Here is a 19,274-nt window from a genome sequence, read left to right as displayed (position 1 = left end):
GTTATTTTCCAATTACATAATGTAATAACAATGTATCTATGTCAAAGATACATTTGCTTTTTGAATCATTGTTAAAATGTTTTAGTTTTAAATACTTTAATAAATACCCCCCCCCCCCCCCCCCCCCCCCCTCCCGGCCCCCCAAGCAATCTTTATTTGCCTGCCAGGCTTTTAATTTATTTGATAGAGGTAATAAAACGGATTATTTGCCATCAGAGCAATAGATACTGAATGAAGCTTTAGTGGCATAGAGATATTCTAATAATTTACAAAATACTAATGTAAAACACACACACACCAACACACACACACACACACGTACACACAACAGACAACTTATAAAAGGGAGCATGGTTAAAAAAAAAAAGCTTAAAAAAATGCGCACCAGTGCATTTTTAATATGAAATTAGATAGAACTCCGTGGATGTATACTGTAAACTAGTCCTTCAGACAAAGTTTTCTTGGAGTTTGACATCTTGTTTGTTCGCTAAACATCTTTGATGCATTTGATTCGTTAACCGCTGGAGGGACCTCTGTGGCGCATGCGCACCTTTCTCACTTTTGGATGACAACTGCGGCAGAGAGATAACGGACAAACACTCAGCGAGAGCTCCGCGGCGAGGGCAAGGGTTCACTGTTCGGGTAAAGGTTTCTCTGTCCTAAATAAAGTAATGAGGTAGAAAGTCAAAAAGTTAACCAACCCAACCGGCTATGGAACAGATTGCCACGGCTACGGTGAAGATGGACCAGAAGTTTGAGGAGATAGATTCAGAGGGCCGGTGGCAGAAACTCTACTCAGTAAGTCTGTTAGCATAGCAACCGCAAAGCTAACGCGGATTGTGAGTACTTAAAGCGCGCATTTATTGGAGTAAAACTAACAGTCCGGAATGCATTTACTATAAAGTTATAACCGTCTTTCCTAAATAATTTCCTTTGTAGCTCATTTTCATGATTTGCGTTATTTTTAGAAGTCGCTGACATACTTTACTTTTAATGTTACCGAAAGCTTAGTCAATGTCATAAGCCCGTGCATATGGTTGAAGCGATTAGCTACATTACATAGCTACGGACTTGTTTACACTGTTAAATCCGCTCTCCCCCCGGGAAGATCCTGCTCTTAGTTCATATGTAATGACTGCCGAAAGTTACCGCGTGTGTTTACGAGTAAACCAACTGGTTTTCTGATTGCTCTCATGTGATAATATATGCCTAGTGAAAATGCTCAGAGAGGGGCGGAACTGAAAATGTAACCGCTTGAATTTGGTACACGTAGTGATTTGTTTCATTACTTTTTCTTTTGTGTCGCTAAACCTTACTCCCGCTGTCCAGGAAATCAGGAACCAGTCCCACGAGTGTTCCTACAAAGTGGCAAAGTATCCGGAGAATCGCAACAGAAACAGATATCGGGATGTCAGTCCATGTAGGTAAACATTTGTATAAAGGCCAGACTGTTTACCTGTCAATTCACAGCCCACGCCCAAATAACATTTCCCTTATCCCACTTGCAGTCGATCACAGTCGGGTGAAGCTGAAGAACACAGAGAATGACTACATCAATGCAAGTCTGGTAGTGAATGAGGAAGCCCAGAGGAGTTACATCCTGACTCAGGCAAGTCCAAGGAGTTCTACACCATGGTTAACCCTCTGAGGTCTAAGTCATTATATGTGCTATCTCCTAACCCTAATCCTGCCCCACAAATGGTGCTTGGAATTTTATCAAACTAAAGCAAATACCTGAATCCCAAATATCTGTTGAGATGTTCAAAATATAACGCTGAATGTGATTCAGAACACGTTTTGCTTTTGTATGTACTATTTTATGTAGTTTAACAGTATCATTAGCGCATCATAAAGTGTTTAATAAGCTTCCACAACATGGGTCCACAAGATAGACAACATAATCATGGTTATTTTGTTGGCTTCAATCTGTTTTTGTGCAGTAGGACTTAGATGCCTCAAACTAAAACATACTTTACTGCTCTGTCATGTTTTTAGTTTGAAGTCTGCGCTTTTGACACAAGTTGAAACCTTAGACTCGGTGAGGATAAGGTTAAGATGCTAGGTCATCTTAAATCGGTCATGTAGTTTGGACACCAGAGTGTTAAGGATCTTGCTTTTAGGTCCATATAGTCCATTATTTATTAACACTGACTGATTATTTAGGCCCTAAAATATCTCTCTATATACACTTTTAGTTCTGTAATATTTATATGAATGTGGCTTTTCCCCCCAGTTCTTATCAAACTGTGTACATGTGGCTAGTTTGCATAATAGTTTCTGCATATGCCCTTCTTCTCCTCATAATTATTTATTATGTTAACCTGTGTACAATTACCACCCGGTTTGTTATTTAACCTCAGCCTCCAATTTCTAAAAATCCACAAAACCCAAACTAAAAGAGCTCAAAATAAATAAAGCAGGTTGGATGTTTCATTTGCTGTTAGACAGAGTTATTTGCATGTGGAAATAGACATAACACGGCACAGCAAATCCCTGAGCTGAGTAACTCAATCTGTTATCACAAGAAAACGAACTTCCAGGTGAGAATTTGACTAAGGGCGACCTGTTTAGAGATATCGACTCACACTTTTACCCCCATTCTCACATCAAAGAAGAAGCAAAGAGTTAAAGTCTGCATTAAAGTGGGAACATTAGGATTTTTTTTGTAATATTCAGGTTACTGGCTTGACTTGGCAGACGTGAATAGACCTGTTTGTAAGAGGTTATTAATGAGACTTACCTCTGAATGTAACCTAACCCTGTTTGACAAACAGAAACTGAAGTGGTCCTTCTTGCTTCCAGCGCCTCCTGAGACCAAAGCTCTTGTTCAGAATACAATTTTAATTTCTCCTAGTTATTTTGGATTAATTGGACCTGACAGTATAAAAACTAAGCATCACCAAACAAAGTTGTTTTTTCTTCTTATGGGGACACTTGGTTTGTTTTACACCATAAGACAATACAGTTACCAGTGTTTGACCCTTTAATCCCCAATTACTGTGGCTGTAAAACTACAAAATAATTCTGATCTTTGAGCTGGCATTTGAATTTTCTCTCTATCCCAAAATGTTTGATGAGTTATGGTAATGTGAAGCACACATGGTAAAACCTAGGCAGAGCTGATTTCCCTGTCTGTATTCAGACTACAGTACCTTGTAGATACTACTGTGTTGCCATGATACATCAAATATTGCCATAAAGTTGGTTTTCTCTATCTTCCGGATCAGTTTGAATTTTGTCTGTAGGACAAACAGTGACAGAATTACAGTCAGTTAAAGAGTGGCTGTGAAATGGACTGGCCGCTGAGCCGATGGTATATAAAGGGTGAACTTTATTGAGCAGAGTGAAGTATAAGGTGCATTATAGCTAAAAAAGTAAACCCCCCCATATGAGGAAAGCTGGTCATAGGAAGTTCCATAATGATCCATATGTGCTTATTCAAATCCTTTACACACATGGCACACCTGTGGCGGCTTCATTTATTATTTTAGCTCAGTTGTTCCTGATATGGAGATTAGCAGTCAGAAGTAGACAGTTAATCAAAATCCACATTGTTGTTACTGAGGCAGCTGAGCTATCATATGTCTGGTTGCACAGGTTCTGAGGTCCATTACACAGATTTAAAAATACTTCTTAGTAATTCTGTTCCTTTTACTAATTCAGACATGTTTTTGTTGTTAGTTTTATTGTTTAGTTTAATTTGCTTTGCTCATCCAGCCAAAGGACCGTGTCTAATGCCACAGCAAGTTCTTGTGAACTGTGGCCGTCTCTAACACAGTTCACAAGAACCACTATTCCTCTGAGTTTTTGTCATATTTTAGTGAAATAAAATATGCGCGTGGTGATTATCTAATAGCTCTTCACTTAAACTGTGCTGAAAGTCAAGGTCACATTTTTTTGTGAGTTGTAAAGGATTGTGACGGATGAGCTACTGTGTCATTGACGTTATGGCCAATTTAAATTCAACGTCATGAAAGTCCAGTAGTGCTTATTGTATCAATATTGTGCTAATAGATGTTTACCAACACTGTCATGACCTCTCTCATCCTTTATATTTAAATTCAGGACTTTGTATTAGCATGGCAGTTTGTATAAGATATTAATATAACACTAAGATATGGTATATATTAATTATACTCGGTGTGGTCAGTATATCTTCTGTGGTTGTGTGTTTGCTAGTAACTCAAAGAACAAGATATGGCAAAAGACATCCTGAAAACTGTGGAAATATATTTAGTTACATCATAAGCTGTGGATATTACACATGAACTGAAGCTTTCGTGTTTAAAAACAATCGCTGAAATACAGAGATGCTTTTGGAAGCAGCACGTCTCATCCAGCTTGCAGGCTGGCTGCCAGGGTTGCTGCTTGTCGGATAATGATGTCTAAATCTCTCTACCACCGGTTGTAATTGCAGTTTTGTTGAAAATATTTCCTTATATCACTAACTCTGTCAGTGATTTTTTTTTAGCCTTTACTAATTAAATCAGAATGACTGCAACAACATATTATATAATGACATTAAGATAAAAGTCATTTGAAACCTAAGAAATACCACAAGTTTGTGAAGCGAGAGAAGAGAGGTAGGCTAGAAGCTGTGAAACACTCACGTTAACAGAGTTTTATTTATCAGAAGGAACACTGATCTTTTATTGCTTCTTGAAAAGAATTAAAGGGTGTTTTCACATAATTAGCCTTTGAAATTCTTTTTATTGCTACGTTATCTGGCGTGACTAATAGTTGTTGACATTTTGAGGACACAGTTATTACAAATATCAGCTGAAATTCTCTCTTTAAGAGTCAGGAATTCATGCCACAAGAGTTGTGGTGATCATGTGACGGGTTTCAGTTGGTGCAAAACGTTGTATGAAACCAAAACCTTTACCATTGGTTCTTAACCAGACGTGCATTCTTCCTACACAGATTTGAATATTTTCAAGTCTTCAGGAAATGAAAGGACAAATGACTTCAACGGTCATCACCACAGTTAAACAGCCCGGGCTGATAAGACTCTTTATTTATGATTCTGCTCACCATGCACTGACTGCTACCTCGCTAATTTAAAGCTACTGAGCGTTTTCACGATTAAACACGACAACCCTGTATCGCGTGTTTCTCACTTCAGTAACAGATTGTAAAGAGTTGGGCCGGAGGATATTTTTGAGATGTTGACTAACAACATTTTTTAGTCTAGTTTTACACACTTGAGTTCTGTCAGTCATCCATAACATCCAGTGGGTTATTTTTTTTCACACTTTTTGTTTTCTTGTATTGCTTCTTTGGAGATGAGTCATCTGTGGTTTGTTAAAATGTTACAGCATCCCACTAGTCTGATCAGAGTCAGCTGAAAGTAGTTACACAAAGCAATCATTACACATTTAAAACTATAACCAAAATTGCAGCAGTTACTTTCCACATCAATAAATGTGATGATGATTTTTTTTTAAAACTTTTAATCCTTTAATTTTCTTTCTTTTTAATCCCGTATGTTATGTTTTCTTGGCTGTGATGATGGGCTTCTCTGTGGCTGACGACTGAAGACCGCGTAAAATGTTCCTCAGCATAACTCCAGAGAAATGGCTCGTGAGGTCAAGTTAATTCCTGTAGCACATTTAAAAACAAAGTGCTGTAAAATTATCAACAGAGTTTGAAAAAAAGGCATCATAAATTGAAACTCATTATGATTGAAATGCTGAAGAATAAAAAAGAGTTTTCAAAGAGTTTTGAATGTGTCTAATGTTGGAGAGGTCCTGATGTGAAGGAGCAGGGTTTTTTTAATATCAAAGAAATGAGCCGGTCATCTTGATGTTTAAGCACTTGTATTTTTTATTTCTGTTTAGCAGGAATGCAGCAGAGACTACTGACTACTGTACCTCTGTCTTATGTATTCTGAACATAAAGGCAGACTTTTAAGAGACTCATGAAAGACCTTTGACATTTTGATGGTTTTCAGCCCACCAATAATTTACTCAGCTCAGCCACATGGTAACCTTTAGCAGTTTTGATCTTTAACTCTTGCTGTCATGCGGCAAATCTCTGCGGCATGCTGACCATAAGATTAGAGACCAACCTCTGTGTGTTGCATGGCTAATATATTGAGTGGATCTGATGTTATTGTTCAAAGCATAGACATCACATGAATTTGTTTTGTGGACCTCTCACTCTTCCAGCTGTGTAACTGATTGAAGCGTTTGTTTGTTTTTCTGTTTATTTATTTATTTATTTTGTCCACAGGGCCCCCTCAGGAACACCTGTGGTCACTTTTGGCTCATGATCTGGGAGCAAAAGACCAAAGCAGTCATCATGCTCAACAGAGTCATAGAGAAAGGCTCGGTGAGTGTAGAGTACAGCAGATACAGATTACACTCTCTGGTATGACTTCTGTTATTCGACTGTGTGCACCCACACACAGAAATTTGCAGAAATATCAAATAGACCACAGAAAAACTTGTCAAGAGATCGACTGTTTTATCTTCAGCCACACACACACACACGCACACTTACTTGCTTGCTGGTAGTGTGAAATAATTTAAGCACTTTTTAGTGCTCATATTAAACTTTTTAAATGGTCAGATGTCAAGTAACACACCACATTTACATCCACGATGAAATATCCAATAATCATGACTGCATCCATGGATCCAATGACATTTTCCTAAGAACTTCACAGCGAGGTCTCACAGTGTTTCGGTTTGATGTGTATTTGCAAAGGGTTAAATTTTCCCTCGTCTCATCACAACAGTAGAGAAATTCCCACATCCAAGTCTTGACTTGACTTCAGTTGTTAATTACTTTTAAGCTGGCCCAGGCCCACACTCTCTGGTAAATATTTTCATTCAAATCCTTCACTAAGCTTTAAGTAATCCTGTTAATAAACAGGGAAACAAACAAATGGACAGACCTAAGCATCACGTGACCTCCTTGGCAACAAAAAGCCAACATTTGGTAAAAAGAGGCAGTCGGTGATGGCGATGGATAATCTCAACCCCCCAACTGAGGCCTCACAGACAGCTGTTTACTCAACAGGGTCGGTTCCTTACACATCTTAGTATCGTCCTTTTCTGTAGCGATTTTAAATCTGGCTGAAAATGCAATCTTTTGTTTTTATTTTCCAAACCAGCATTCCTGAGATGTCACAATGTGATATTAAGCCCCTTTTTTTCATAATCACAACATTATCTGATAACAGCTCTACTGTGTTTTTTTTGCCTATACTGGCATGAAACCTGAAGGAATTTGTTTTTCTTACAACACTGGCCGACAGACCTCGCAAGGATGGCTTAAGTTGTCTTTTTCGACACGCTCGTGTTACTCTGCACACACTGAAACAATAACCTGGCATCCTTATATTTACACACTGCAAAAGCCATTTTGGAAAAGCTCCATTTGAGTGGGAGAAATGTGTTTTTGTGTTTTTGTTTGTTTGTTTTTTGTCTGGATGCAGAGCTGCAACATGAAACGTGAAAAAATGTGGGTTTATAAATTTTAGAGGCTTAATCTGTATGTACTCTCGCCCTCCTCCTGTCAGCAGGATTACTGGAATTCAGTGTTTTGACAGTGTGTTCACACACAGATGTATTGAGTGGATCTGGGATGCAGCCAAACCTCTCAACTCCTCTAACTCCAGTGATCCTGCAATGTTCAGATTAAACACGCACACTAAAAGTCTGTCGTGCAGAGCAGCTGTGACCTCTCTGTTTCTCCGTAAAGCAGCTGAAGTGGATCCTGCTGGGTCATGAGATTCACTCTGTGCCGGTTTTCTTTGAAATGAAAGATACAGAGCACCTAATCAACAGATATTTTTAAACTCACAAGGATCTTCTCTGTAGATTGGCAAAGTTGAGTGATAAACTTAGACTTGCTGAATTGGAATTGAACAAGGCTTTACATTTGGCAGGGACTAACTGACATAAACGTCTACAGGAAGGAAGTACACAAATACTTTTTTTTACGCAGAGTTATACATGTTTTGTGTCATGTGACGTTAGCGTCAGTGTCACCGGGTAGAATTAAGAAGATATTTGACCGCAATGTGTGTAAAGTTATTATTCAGCGTCCCTGAATAGCCGCTTCTACTTCTCCTTTTAATGTGTGTGTTTCCTCTCATGTGATAGGAAAAGTGTGCCCAGTACTGGCCCACAGCAGAGGAAAGGGAGATGGCCTTCAGAGACACACGCTTCTTGGTCACACTGCTGTCAGAAGACACCAAGTCTTACTACACCACCAGAAGGCTGGAGCTGCAGAACATTCAAGTAGGCCACAGCATTACTCAGTGTGGGGAATTACCAGCAAAAGGTGGCGAAGGAGAAGTAAAATTTAGAGGTTTCACACCAAAGATTTGCCCTTATTCACTAATGACACATATTATTATTATGTTTTGTTTTTTTATCAGATTTTTACAAAGCTTTTCTCCCACGCAAACAAAGGTTTTGCAGTGTGGAGGTGGGAAGATGTCGATGGAAAATGTAAATGAGGTGCAAACGATGCAAGAGAGCAGTCTGATACGTTTTAAATAAATGGCAGATGCACAAAGTACAGCGTAAAATCAAATCATTTAATTTTGAGTTTCTGTAATCCTCCAGCTACTTGTTTCATCATATTTAAAATGAGCGCCAAAAGGAGCGTTCTTAATGGAAATTTACAGCCAAGTTTATTTTGCTGGATTGGTGTTTTTTCAGGAGCAGGTTTATTCAACAAAAAGAAACTGAAAGTGTTGTTGCTGACTTGTTTGCCAAGTCCAGTTCTTAAACTGAAGTAACCTCCAGTTACCCCAGTCAGCACTGATAAAGACAACTGAAAGTGTAAATACACATAGAGCAAAGTTTTAGAGTTTAACTGCTAGTGAGCCCTGCTTTATCTCCTTTCACAGACAGGGGAGAAAAGGGAGCTCTACCACTTTCATTACACAACGTGGCCCGATTTTGGTGTCCCCGAGTCCCCGGCTTCCTTCCTAAACTTCCTCTTTAAGGTGCGGGAATCTGGAGCACTGGGCACAGATCAAGGACCAGCTGTGGTGCACTGTAGCGCTGGAATCGGACGCTCAGGGACGTTTTCACTAGTTGACACATGCCTGGTCCTGGTAAGTCCTGGGTCTTTGTTCTACGCAAGCTCCGACTGAATGCGTTTCATGTATTTTTGCTACCTCCACCAAGGAGATTATTTTTGTAGTAGTGTTTGCGTGTGTGTCATTCTGCCTGTAAGCACAATAGCTTGAAAAGCTTTGAATGAATTTTGATAAAACTTTGTAGGGGTGTAGAGTGGGGTCATGTTAATGGTCCATTAAAATTTGGCTTACATCCACCAATGTCTTCAGGGTCAACATATTGATTTAATGGTCGAAAATTACTAAAAAAGCTTTATAACTTAGAAGCTACAAGTCTTAGAAGCTTGCAGTGTATTGTCAACATATAGAAAGTATGGTATATAGAAAGATTTATCATATCATGCCACATTTGACCTCTGATCTTTCCTTCACAGTCAACAGATTGAGCTAAAGGTCAAAGAGATAATAATGCTATATAGAGATATTTTAAAATGTGTTTCTTACTGCCATTGTTTGTATTGACAACATAGAGGCAGTGCTATATGGGGATTCTAAGTATATGGTTACTTTGGACCTCTGTCCTCTTCTTCAAGGTGAAATAAGGTCAAACCGCCATAAAAGATCTTTTGTGTTTAAAACTCTCCTTAAATTCTGCTGCCTTTGTTTGTATTGGCAACATTTAAGAAATGAAACTGATACATGGGGATTTTAAAAATCACTTTATAGTTTGGATCGAAGTTTAATTGTGTCAGGTTTGACTTTTGACCTCACTTTTACATTTCACATATGCCTTTCCTTCGAGTTGACCTCAGAATCTGTTATTTTCAATGTACTACACATTTTCTTATTTACGTTGAAAAAGGACAAAGAAAACAAAAACAAAATATATATACACAAAATACAATACTGTTCTCTTAAATGTAAATACTGCCCAGAGGGTGCGCTGCCCTGGGCGAGGTTTGCCCTCTTTGACCTGTGCTTATTTTAAAGATTAACACACAAGTTATTATTTGACATTTGTATGTGCACTTTATGTTAAGAAATGGCATGAGCTCAGTAACTTTCGTAATGAATCTATTGGCGCTTAAATATGAAAATAATTGTGTTTGAATGTCTGACTGACGCACCTTAAGCACGTAGATATAAGAGAAAAAATGCCGAAAAAATAAAAGTGAAGTACATTTACGTTTATCCCACACTCCAAATACAACACAGTTTTGCATTTTGAGAAAACGCAGTGTAAGGGTACAAAAATATTTTTAAAACTTCTACACTGAAATTATGGCTGTCTTTGCTTGCCCTTCCTCCTAAAAGAGCACAGTAAGGTGTAGCTTTAGAGGCAGGTTTTGATAGTTTATATAACATCCTGGAAATAAAGCCTGTTGGGAAATGTCAGAAAGCTCCTTTTTCCTCTAAACCAGCTGGCAAGCTGTCACTGTGTTTGTGTTTCATTGACAGAATCTGGCAGGCTTCCAGAGTGATAATGTTGTACTGTAGTTAACCATTCACTGTCCTTATTTTATGTGAGAGTTTACTCACTATAGCCTTCCAAAACAGACAGTGCTTTGAATAAATACAGGATTAACTTAAAAATACAGACTCAAACATTCAGGTTATTTACAAGTTTATGCTGTAGATGAAAAAATAATGGAGATTAAATTGATTTGGATTTCCCTTTGAAAACATGGGTTAACATAAAGAGATTTGGGATTTCCTTCTGGTTAATGGAAATGTGTATTATTGCTGTATCTTCTAGATGGACAAGAGGAAAGACCCCTCATCAGTAGACATCAAAAGCATCCTGCTGAACATGAGGAAATACCGAATGGGCCTGATTCAGACTCCTGATCAGCTGCGATTCTCATACATGGCTGTCCTTGAAGGGGCAAAGTTTATCATGGGAGACTCATCTGTACAGGTAGCTGTTCCAGACAGGAATAAAAAAATAAAAAACAATTAGGTGACTTTCTTTCTCAATCCGTTGTTCGTGTGTAAATTTGGAGGCCTGTGTGTAGTCCCACTTTTTTAGCAGGAGTTATTTTTTTCTGAAAAAGATTTAGAATCAGCAGACTGCGAAATATTTTCATATTTTACTGGGGGCTTACTTTGTGAATTAGTCAAAGAGAGATGGTGGAATATTTGGGGATTGGAAAGCCAGGCTGACAACTTGAGATCTGAAGGCTCAAACAAAGTATTATAATAAGCCCAGTGTGAATTACAATGCAAGAAAATGATAACTAAAACATTGGTATTCTGTTCTTCCATTTAAACTCAGACTGTGTGTTGAGTCTGAGCTTTTCTAGGACACATAGATAAACACAAGTATAGCAGTAAATATAAATCAAACGCATGGTATCTGTTTACTTTATATGGAAGGAATATTATTTATCTACAAAATCCCCAAGTTGTAAATCAAGGGAACTATATTTGTCAGTAAGGGAGCCACATTATGGCCACACTGATTTGGTTGGTGTGCATCACTATGATCCTGCTGGGTGCAATGTGTTCCCAAGAAAATTATTGCTTTTTGCTTCCTGCGCACTTGTTGAAGTAGTAAACATAAATTTTTTGTTGCGCAAAAGGGCGAGTGTGCAATTGTAAAGCGCAAACTGCGTCCAGGATGGAAACAATTGTATTATACTGCTAATACAATATATGCTAATACAATACAACTTTGACTCTTTGCAAACATCTGCACAGACAGCATGCAAATGCTAAGCTAGGCAAGACTCAGAGTGATGTTAAAGCTGAGTGCATGCAGTCCTCAGCCCAGCACCCAGAGCCTGATCTTCAACACGTAACAAAGGAAGTGTTGAGCAGTCAGACTATACCCTCCATTACTCCCTGTTGATGTTTCTACAGTAGAATCACCATGGCGATTGCCATGTAACGTGTAGTGTAACTAATTACTCCCTCGAGGGAGTAGTTAACTAACAATAAATGTGTAATACATTACCCCAACACTGCTACAAACCGAATACAAAGTCAACTTTTAGTCTTTACTTACAAAATAACTGTTTCCGTCTTTGCTCTCTGTCTTCAGCAATTATTGTGGAGATGAAGACAAGAGCAGACAAGGACACAGCAGTAATGTATTCAGAGCTAATAGGTTTAGAAGACTGCGATACACACTACCAAATTCTTCTTAAAATTTAGGTTTTGTTTTCTTTTGAGAGTCCTAAAAGGTAGACAGATTTTACATTGTATTGTCTCTGAATCCTTATCCTTGAAAAATGCTATCTGAGACAGTCCTTTACATGCAGCACCAGGCGCTCTGCGTTGTATTTACGTATTTAACCTCATAAACCTAACCTGCTCTATATACTTTTGTTGCACAATGTCATTTTACAGAGTGGAAACACACAGAATGTTTTGTCACTGGAAAAAAGTACTGCTGTTCCCATCCTGTTTGCTGTCAATCTTTCCGTGTAGAATCAGTGGCGGGAATTATCCAAGGAAGATCAGGAGCCGCTATCAGAGTCTCCCCCTGCACCTCAGCCACAGGCCAGGTGTCCGACGGAGCGGCACAATGGCAGCCAGCAGGAGGACGGAGGGGACTACAGACAGGACGGCAAAGCGCCTGCACAGTCTCCCTGCAAGGAGCAGGAGCTCGATGGCAGCACAGCACAGTCAGTACAGTGAGTCTGATAAACAAAAAGCGTGTGTAGATTATCAGCCAATAATCAGCTGATTGACCTATTACTGGTTCAACTTCTAACAAAGTATGAATGTCAGAGTGAGGATAGATGTAAAGTGAATCCGATGAAACCCATAAAAAATAGAAGAAAAAATTAAACTGGGATTAAAAAGCCAAACAAAACAATGAAATTAACTGAAATGACACTTTGTACTTAAATTTTAAATGGCAAACTTAGAGGAAACATCTTTAGTTTTAGACTTTTTCAGTTTGATCACATTTGTCAGCACAGCCGATTGTCATTATAAAGTGTGTTTTAAAACTGGTCTGACTTCTTTATTCTATCCCAGGCAATTACTTCCCACATTATAATAACTGAAAATACTGAAACTTACACTGATTCTAATGAGAACCAAACTGAAATGAGAAAATCCACTCTGGAAACAAATCTGAGAAAAACTAGAATCTATAAAACCAGGAGTAAAAACTGATGACAAAATGTTAAACTATACCGTCTCTGTTTGGTGTCATTTGGACTTGGCTACAGGCTACATGTGTAAAAAAAAAATTAAATGTACCGTTGTTACTAAACAACTGTTTACCTGCGTTCCTCCTTTCTACGCAGAAAACGACGCAGGGAAGACAGCATCTCCAAATCGAGCACAGCCAAGACACCCCAAAGCAAGTCCAGGACAAATGACTCTGAGAGGAAGAGAAAAAGGTGATTAAAGTTTTGGTTTAAACCACTTTTTACTCTCTTTTTTGTTTTTTATAGTCAAATCATCAAGTTGGTGTTCTCTGGGATGATTTTTCATGCACCATGTCAGTACCTGCTGAAATTTGGACTGCCAAGCGTTACATATGTGTGTAAAAAATAATCAACGTGGGCAAATTTAGGTAGTCCATTGGGGTTAATTACCCCAATGGAAGTCAGGTACACCACTGTGTTGTATTTAATAAATGGCTTTAGCAGTAAGCGAGGTGTTAAAATGCATAAATTGAGGCATCGAATGATTTTGCACTCTCTTAGGTCTTTATTTTCTTGTAGACAGCGGAGAAGAATTTTTATTTGACCACTGTTACGATGTCAAATACAAGAGGATACAAGTCATTTTTCAGCTACACTTTAATTTACTTTAAGGGATACACAGGCTTTCCCAGTGTGTGACTTAAACCTCTAATAGCAGAAGTTACCCCAAGTCGGTCTTGAAACTTCATTTTTTTTAGCTTTTATAATTTTCTGTTTCTGTTTCTCATAATTCTTATGCATCGACTCCTCTTGCCTAGCCAGCTGACACACAGCTTACGTTCTCATGAAGGCACAGGTTGACACCTTATTTCTGATGACAGTGCACCTCAAGAGAAAAAAAAAAACTGCTTCTCACTGAATCACTTCTGAGAAGGCAGCCTTTGTTGTGTGACATGTCAGCGTTGTTCCAGTAATACAGGCAAAACTGCGCCATTTCTGTGAAGATCTTACACTGTTGTTGTGGTTCTCCTGGACAGTTTGGGCTGCATTTGCTGCACATGACAAGAGCTCGGCTGTCCGGCGGGGGGCGGTGTATCTTTACCCCCCTCTGAGGCAGCAACGACAACCACGGAGAGCGCGTTTAACGGACGAAATTTACCCGCAGCTTTAAAAAAACAAAACAAAAGAAAGAACACCCACTCTTGTACATGGAGGTCTGTGTGTTTGCGTGTGTGCAGGTGTGTGTATGTAAGTGTGTATTGCTGTGTTTTCTCTTGGGGTTTTGTTCTTCCTTTGATGATTTGCTTGGCTCTTGTGGTTTTGGAGTTGTTAATTTTGGCTGCACTCTAGCATGCTGCGCGAGTGTGAGTACATTTGTGGTTGTTGGTTTTCGAAACTCTGAAATGTCAGGTTCGGTTGGAACAATGCAAAATGCTAATTATTATTATGCATCATATATTTGAATTTGCCGTCAGCGTTTTATCTCTGCAGTAAACCCTGTCAAGAAAGTGGGCGTACGAAAGATTAATCAACAACCTCTGCTTTGAAAATAAAAGTCATGCAAGGAAGGAGGCCTGGAAAGAGAAGGCAGAAGCATAGATTGTCCCTTGGCAGTTATAGAAAAATACATCAGTGATTGGACCTTTGATGAAGCCCTCCATCCTGCCGTTCTGACAAATGAGGAGTGGGTCTGACTGAAAACCCAGCTGAGTCTACTGATGGTCAAACGCCCACAGCTTCAGTTTTAAAATCTTGATACCTGTGCTCCAGCGGAAATCCACTCGGTGTTTTGTCAGTCGATGTATTTCTGAAATATTCGGTTGTTGTAAGCAGCTGAAAGTGCGCCTCTATGGATCAAACGCCACATCAAGATGCAGTCAGCGCTAACTTTTGAAAAATCAGCAGTCTTAGCTGCTCACAGCAGTTTGCTTTCTGTTTTCACAAAGCTCATTTTAAGCTATTTGCTGGCTAACACACAAAATAAGCAGCACTGCCAAAGTAGCAGTGAAACACCAGAAAAGCTTTTTTTTTAAAAAAGGCTCTGGTTCCAGATGTGAATTTCCCCATTCATTTTCTCTATTTACTTTTCCTAAAATCCTCATACTGAGAGTTTTAGGCCTTGATCAAAGCCAAACAACCCATGAGGTAAAGCATGACCATAAAAATCTTTGTTTGGGATCACAAAATTAAAGGAAAACAAAAGAAAAAAGGTGCATTACTGGGTACACAATTAATGGTGAAGAAATTACTCGTCCCAATAGTGCAAAACCTAATCAAACTGAATTCTTTTCATTTCTGTATTGCTGTAAAATAATAGTGTTGTGTGTGTGTGTGTGTGTGTGTGTGTGTGTGTGTGTGTGTGTGTGTGTGTGTGTGTGTGTGTGTGTGTGTGTGTATATATAAATATATATATATATGTCTGTGTGTGTGTGTGTGTGTGTGTGTGTGTGTGTGTTTGTGTTTGTGTTTAGTAAAGGATAGTGTAGTTGTGTGTATGGTACAGTTCTTTGTTCCCGATTGCAGTGACAGCTCTTGCAGTTTCTGAACTTTCTTCCCACTAAGCAATCTGCAGATTTAAACATTGCCACGGTAACACCAGCCTCCACCAATCACAGACGTTGCCGATTCAATTTAAGATTGTGGGTAGGCTAGTTTTGTTTTTTTGGTTTTATGGCCCATAATCAAAAATCCTCCTGGAGAACATGAATGGGATTTTTACTTCTGGAACCTCACCTGTGTCATTGTAACATTTGTGAGAGGAAGCAGCCAGAAGTGCATCTCAAACACACAAATCAAAGAGTTCAAAGATATATTGATGTATTTTCAGGATGATAATTAAAAAACAGTCTAAAGAGTACACAGCTGATTGTAGCTGCCTGTGGCTCTGCTAAGGCGTACCCTGATTTGTGATCCTTTTTCTTCTAACTTAATGCAGACAGTAAAATATATTAAAATAATCTTGTTGAATTCGGAAAGCCTCCCTAAACAGTTGCCCCCCACATAGAAAGAATGCAGGTTTAAAGAACATCTGCTTTGGCTTAACTTTTTAAAATAATGAGTGGATATGTCTGGATTTGCTGCATGTTTTTTCTATCTTGAGGACTTTATTGTGTCTGTTTTCCTAGTGGATTTGTGTATTGTGAAGTGCATCAATTGTGTTTTGGACTTTATAAAGTTTGAATATTAAATCAGCAGCTTTTCTTACTTAAACAGGCTGGAAGATCAAAAACACTTCCTGTTGCTCAACTAACAACTAATTTTTAGATCGTTTTCTTTTCTTTTCTTTTTTCTTTGCTTGTGTGTCTGGAAATAGTTGAAGTGCCTGTAAGTTACGTAAAGCGCTTCAGTGTTTACTTCTATCCAACCAACAGTCCCAGACCTCAAAACGGAAGAGGCTGAAACTACACACATGTAGTTTGATGTGTTATTAAAGCAGTCAGAGTTAATGTAAGTGTAATTTCAGGCCCGACTCCAGCTCTACAGCAGTCATCTACGTTCTTCATTTTAGCACTGATCATTAGATCTAATGGAGAGGGCAACTTTTGCTTTACTTTACAAAAATATTAAACATTTCTCTGAGATGTGGGGAAAAGCTTGGCTGTATCCGTAACATACCATTGTTGGTTGTGATTACACTACGTCTTTACCCTTGCACGTTGGAACTGGAGGAGCTGGTTTGGTAGCTCACTTTGACTCTATGACTACATACTACAGTTGTGTGCAGGGCTTTTCCTGCCTAGAGGAATTTCTGGCACCCTCCAGAAAGTGCAATAAAAATCACTGCCATTGTTTGTTGAAATAGAATTTACTCGAGCATGATAGACTTGAATTAACACAGACTCCTTACCTTTACTGTACTCTGGGTGCGGCTGGGTACTACACTGTAGCATTTCTGTATACCTGAACTTCAGTAGTGTGTTGGTAACGTTCCCCACAGAAGCACAGATTCATACAGTACCACAGCCAAGTGTACACATCATCAGCAGCACAGGGCAAACCACACCAGCAGTCGAAACACGAGCAACTTCAGCAGCTGGATACTGTTGGAGGTTGGCCTTTTAAAACAAACACTGGGCACTGAAATATCATATTGGTATCTAAAGTCTTTCACATGCAAGGCAATGCAAAGCTAGTCCTAAAAGCAAAGAACGAAACAGGGATGTCTTTGGACGCTTTAAAATAACGAAACATTTTCGTGTTTCAGCTGAAAGCTTCTGAACCACTCGGGGGTTTTCCTGGCTCTCATCGAGCCTTTGGAGGGTACATAAATATGATTGGTTGAGACAAAGACCTCAAGTTACAAAAGGTTACTATGGTATTGCTGGCCATAAACAAATAAACAGTTGTGGTGATCTTTTTCTTTTGGGGGGGATTTTTGTATGCAGGAAACCCCCTGTGAGTGTGACGAGTTTTATTAAGCATAACAGCTGCTTTTGCTGCTCTGATAGTCGGTCTGATGTTGATGTGATCAAAGTGATCTTTAGATTCCTGCTTTCTGCGGTTTCATCACGGCAGCTCGGCCAAGCCTAAGATACTAACGGGATTTTTCGTAGCACGGCTTCCTTTGATCACTCTTAAGCTTCACTGACCGACAGAAAAAAGTTTTTTTGAGTTTAACAGGAACTTATTTTTCTTTATTTTCTTTTCACAGGGCGAAAACCAGCGACTACTAACCACCTCCACCTGTAGCCACAACTCTGGCAGCAAAGCCAACATCGGCAGGGAACTCCAGCTCTCTCCCAATCTTCCTCACCTCCATGTCCTCAGCTAGCGCTCCTTTTCCTTTTCATTGCTTGTGTGTCTTTTTTTTCCCTTGCATACCGGCCTATCATCATTAGTTAGAGCCAACATTTCTGTTTCTTCTACCATCAGGAACACATCACGTTCACCTCCGGCTCACCTTTCCGATCTCTCATCCTCATTGTTTACAGTGGACACTTTGACATTCGTTTAAAGACAAGCACACCAGCGCTTTACCCCTCTGGCCACACCTCAACCTTAAACTGTCAATGCTGCTTCCGGAGTCAAAAGATTTGTTTTTTCTTTCTCTCGCTCTCTTTTTTGGCATTAATAATATTATTTTGCAGCTTTCTCATTCTTTTACGCTCATTTACATTCATGAAATTCAGACTGAAAATAGGGGCTATGCATTGCCAATTTGTAATGCTGTTTATATGTGTATTTTTGGAAAAGGGTAAAAAACATTTTTTCAGAGGCAAAAGTAAAAAATGTTCTATTTTTTATAATAAATTACTTGAAGTTTTTCAGGTGATGTGGGGCCGGCTGAATGAAACACACTGTCTCGCTCCCATGTGAGAAATTCAGTGACATGTAATGTTTCCATGATGTACATAGTGTTCTTCTTTTTTTTTTTAAGAGAGATGTGTACAAAATGACATATTTTTGCTTGTAAAGGAAACCCTGAATACCAAAAGAAGAAGAAAAAAGGACGAAAGCTTATGTTACACACCTGGATAAAGTAGAAAGCTGATTTAAAGCTGACTTGTTCTCCTTTTGAAACAAATTGTCTTAAGTTTGTTTTTGTTTTTTAGAGTGTAATCTGTAATTAAAACTGGTATCATCTAGTTTACATACAAACTGTTCTTCTGTGGTTATTTATCTACAAACCTGTTGGTTTGGTGCTATATTAATGAAATATAACAATAATAATAATAATATTAAAACAATAATATATGTCTTCTTTTGGATGAAAAGAAGCTGGATAAATTGGAAGAATTAGTATTTGGTTAGCTAAAATTATCAGTTGTAAGCTAAACGAAGATTACAAAGACACATAACCATCCATAAAATTATATTTAGTCATTTTTTAAATGTAATTTTATGATGATTTGGTGTTCAAGATGTAAAACTAAACATTTTTAGTAGCAGGAGGATAGATTTTTGTCAGTTTTTCCTTTAGTTTTCATACTAAGCTAAACTAGCAGTATGTAGGTTGTTGCCCACAGTGGTTGTAAATGCTGAGACCCAGTAAATATAGTAAGAGCTATACAACAGAAAAAACCCAGTTTAAAATAGTTGTGTTTGTCCATGAACAATTTATTGTGTTCAAATTTTATTCTATGTTGTATTTTGTTGGTTTACTTCCGTGGCATCTTATAATCTTC

General features: G+C 38.6%; 1 protein-coding gene across 2 annotated transcripts; it reads left to right on the top strand.

Moving 5' to 3' along the window:
- Nucleotides 1–559: 559 nt before the first annotated feature.
- ptpn2b (protein tyrosine phosphatase non-receptor type 2b) lies at nt 560–18,747 on the top strand. 2 transcript variants are annotated; one of them, XM_004549173.4, is made up of 10 exons: nt 560–798; nt 1,330–1,420; nt 1,509–1,609; nt 6,235–6,333; nt 8,115–8,252; nt 8,870–9,079; nt 10,800–10,961; nt 12,476–12,672; nt 13,306–13,401; nt 17,801–18,747. In XM_004549173.4, the coding sequence occupies exons 1-10, from the start codon at nt 712–714 to the stop codon at nt 17,820–17,822; spliced, it is 1,203 nt and encodes a 400-aa protein (XP_004549230.2). In that variant the 5' UTR covers nt 560–711; the 3' UTR covers nt 17,823–18,747. The 2 variants fall into 2 exon arrangements, with proteins under 2 accessions (XP_004549230.2, XP_004549229.2); XM_004549172.4 differs by having other exon boundaries at nt 12,476–12,681.
- The last annotated feature ends 527 nt before the right edge of the window (nt 18,748–19,274 follow it).

Source organism: Maylandia zebra, linkage group LG22, assembly GCF_041146795.1.
Source record: "Maylandia zebra isolate NMK-2024a linkage group LG22, Mzebra_GT3a, whole genome shotgun sequence".
Classification (NCBI taxonomy): Eukaryota; Metazoa; Chordata; class Actinopteri; order Cichliformes; family Cichlidae; genus Maylandia; species Maylandia zebra.
Note: the sequence above shows the minus strand (reverse complement) of the source record. Positions and strands in the feature narration are given on the sequence as shown.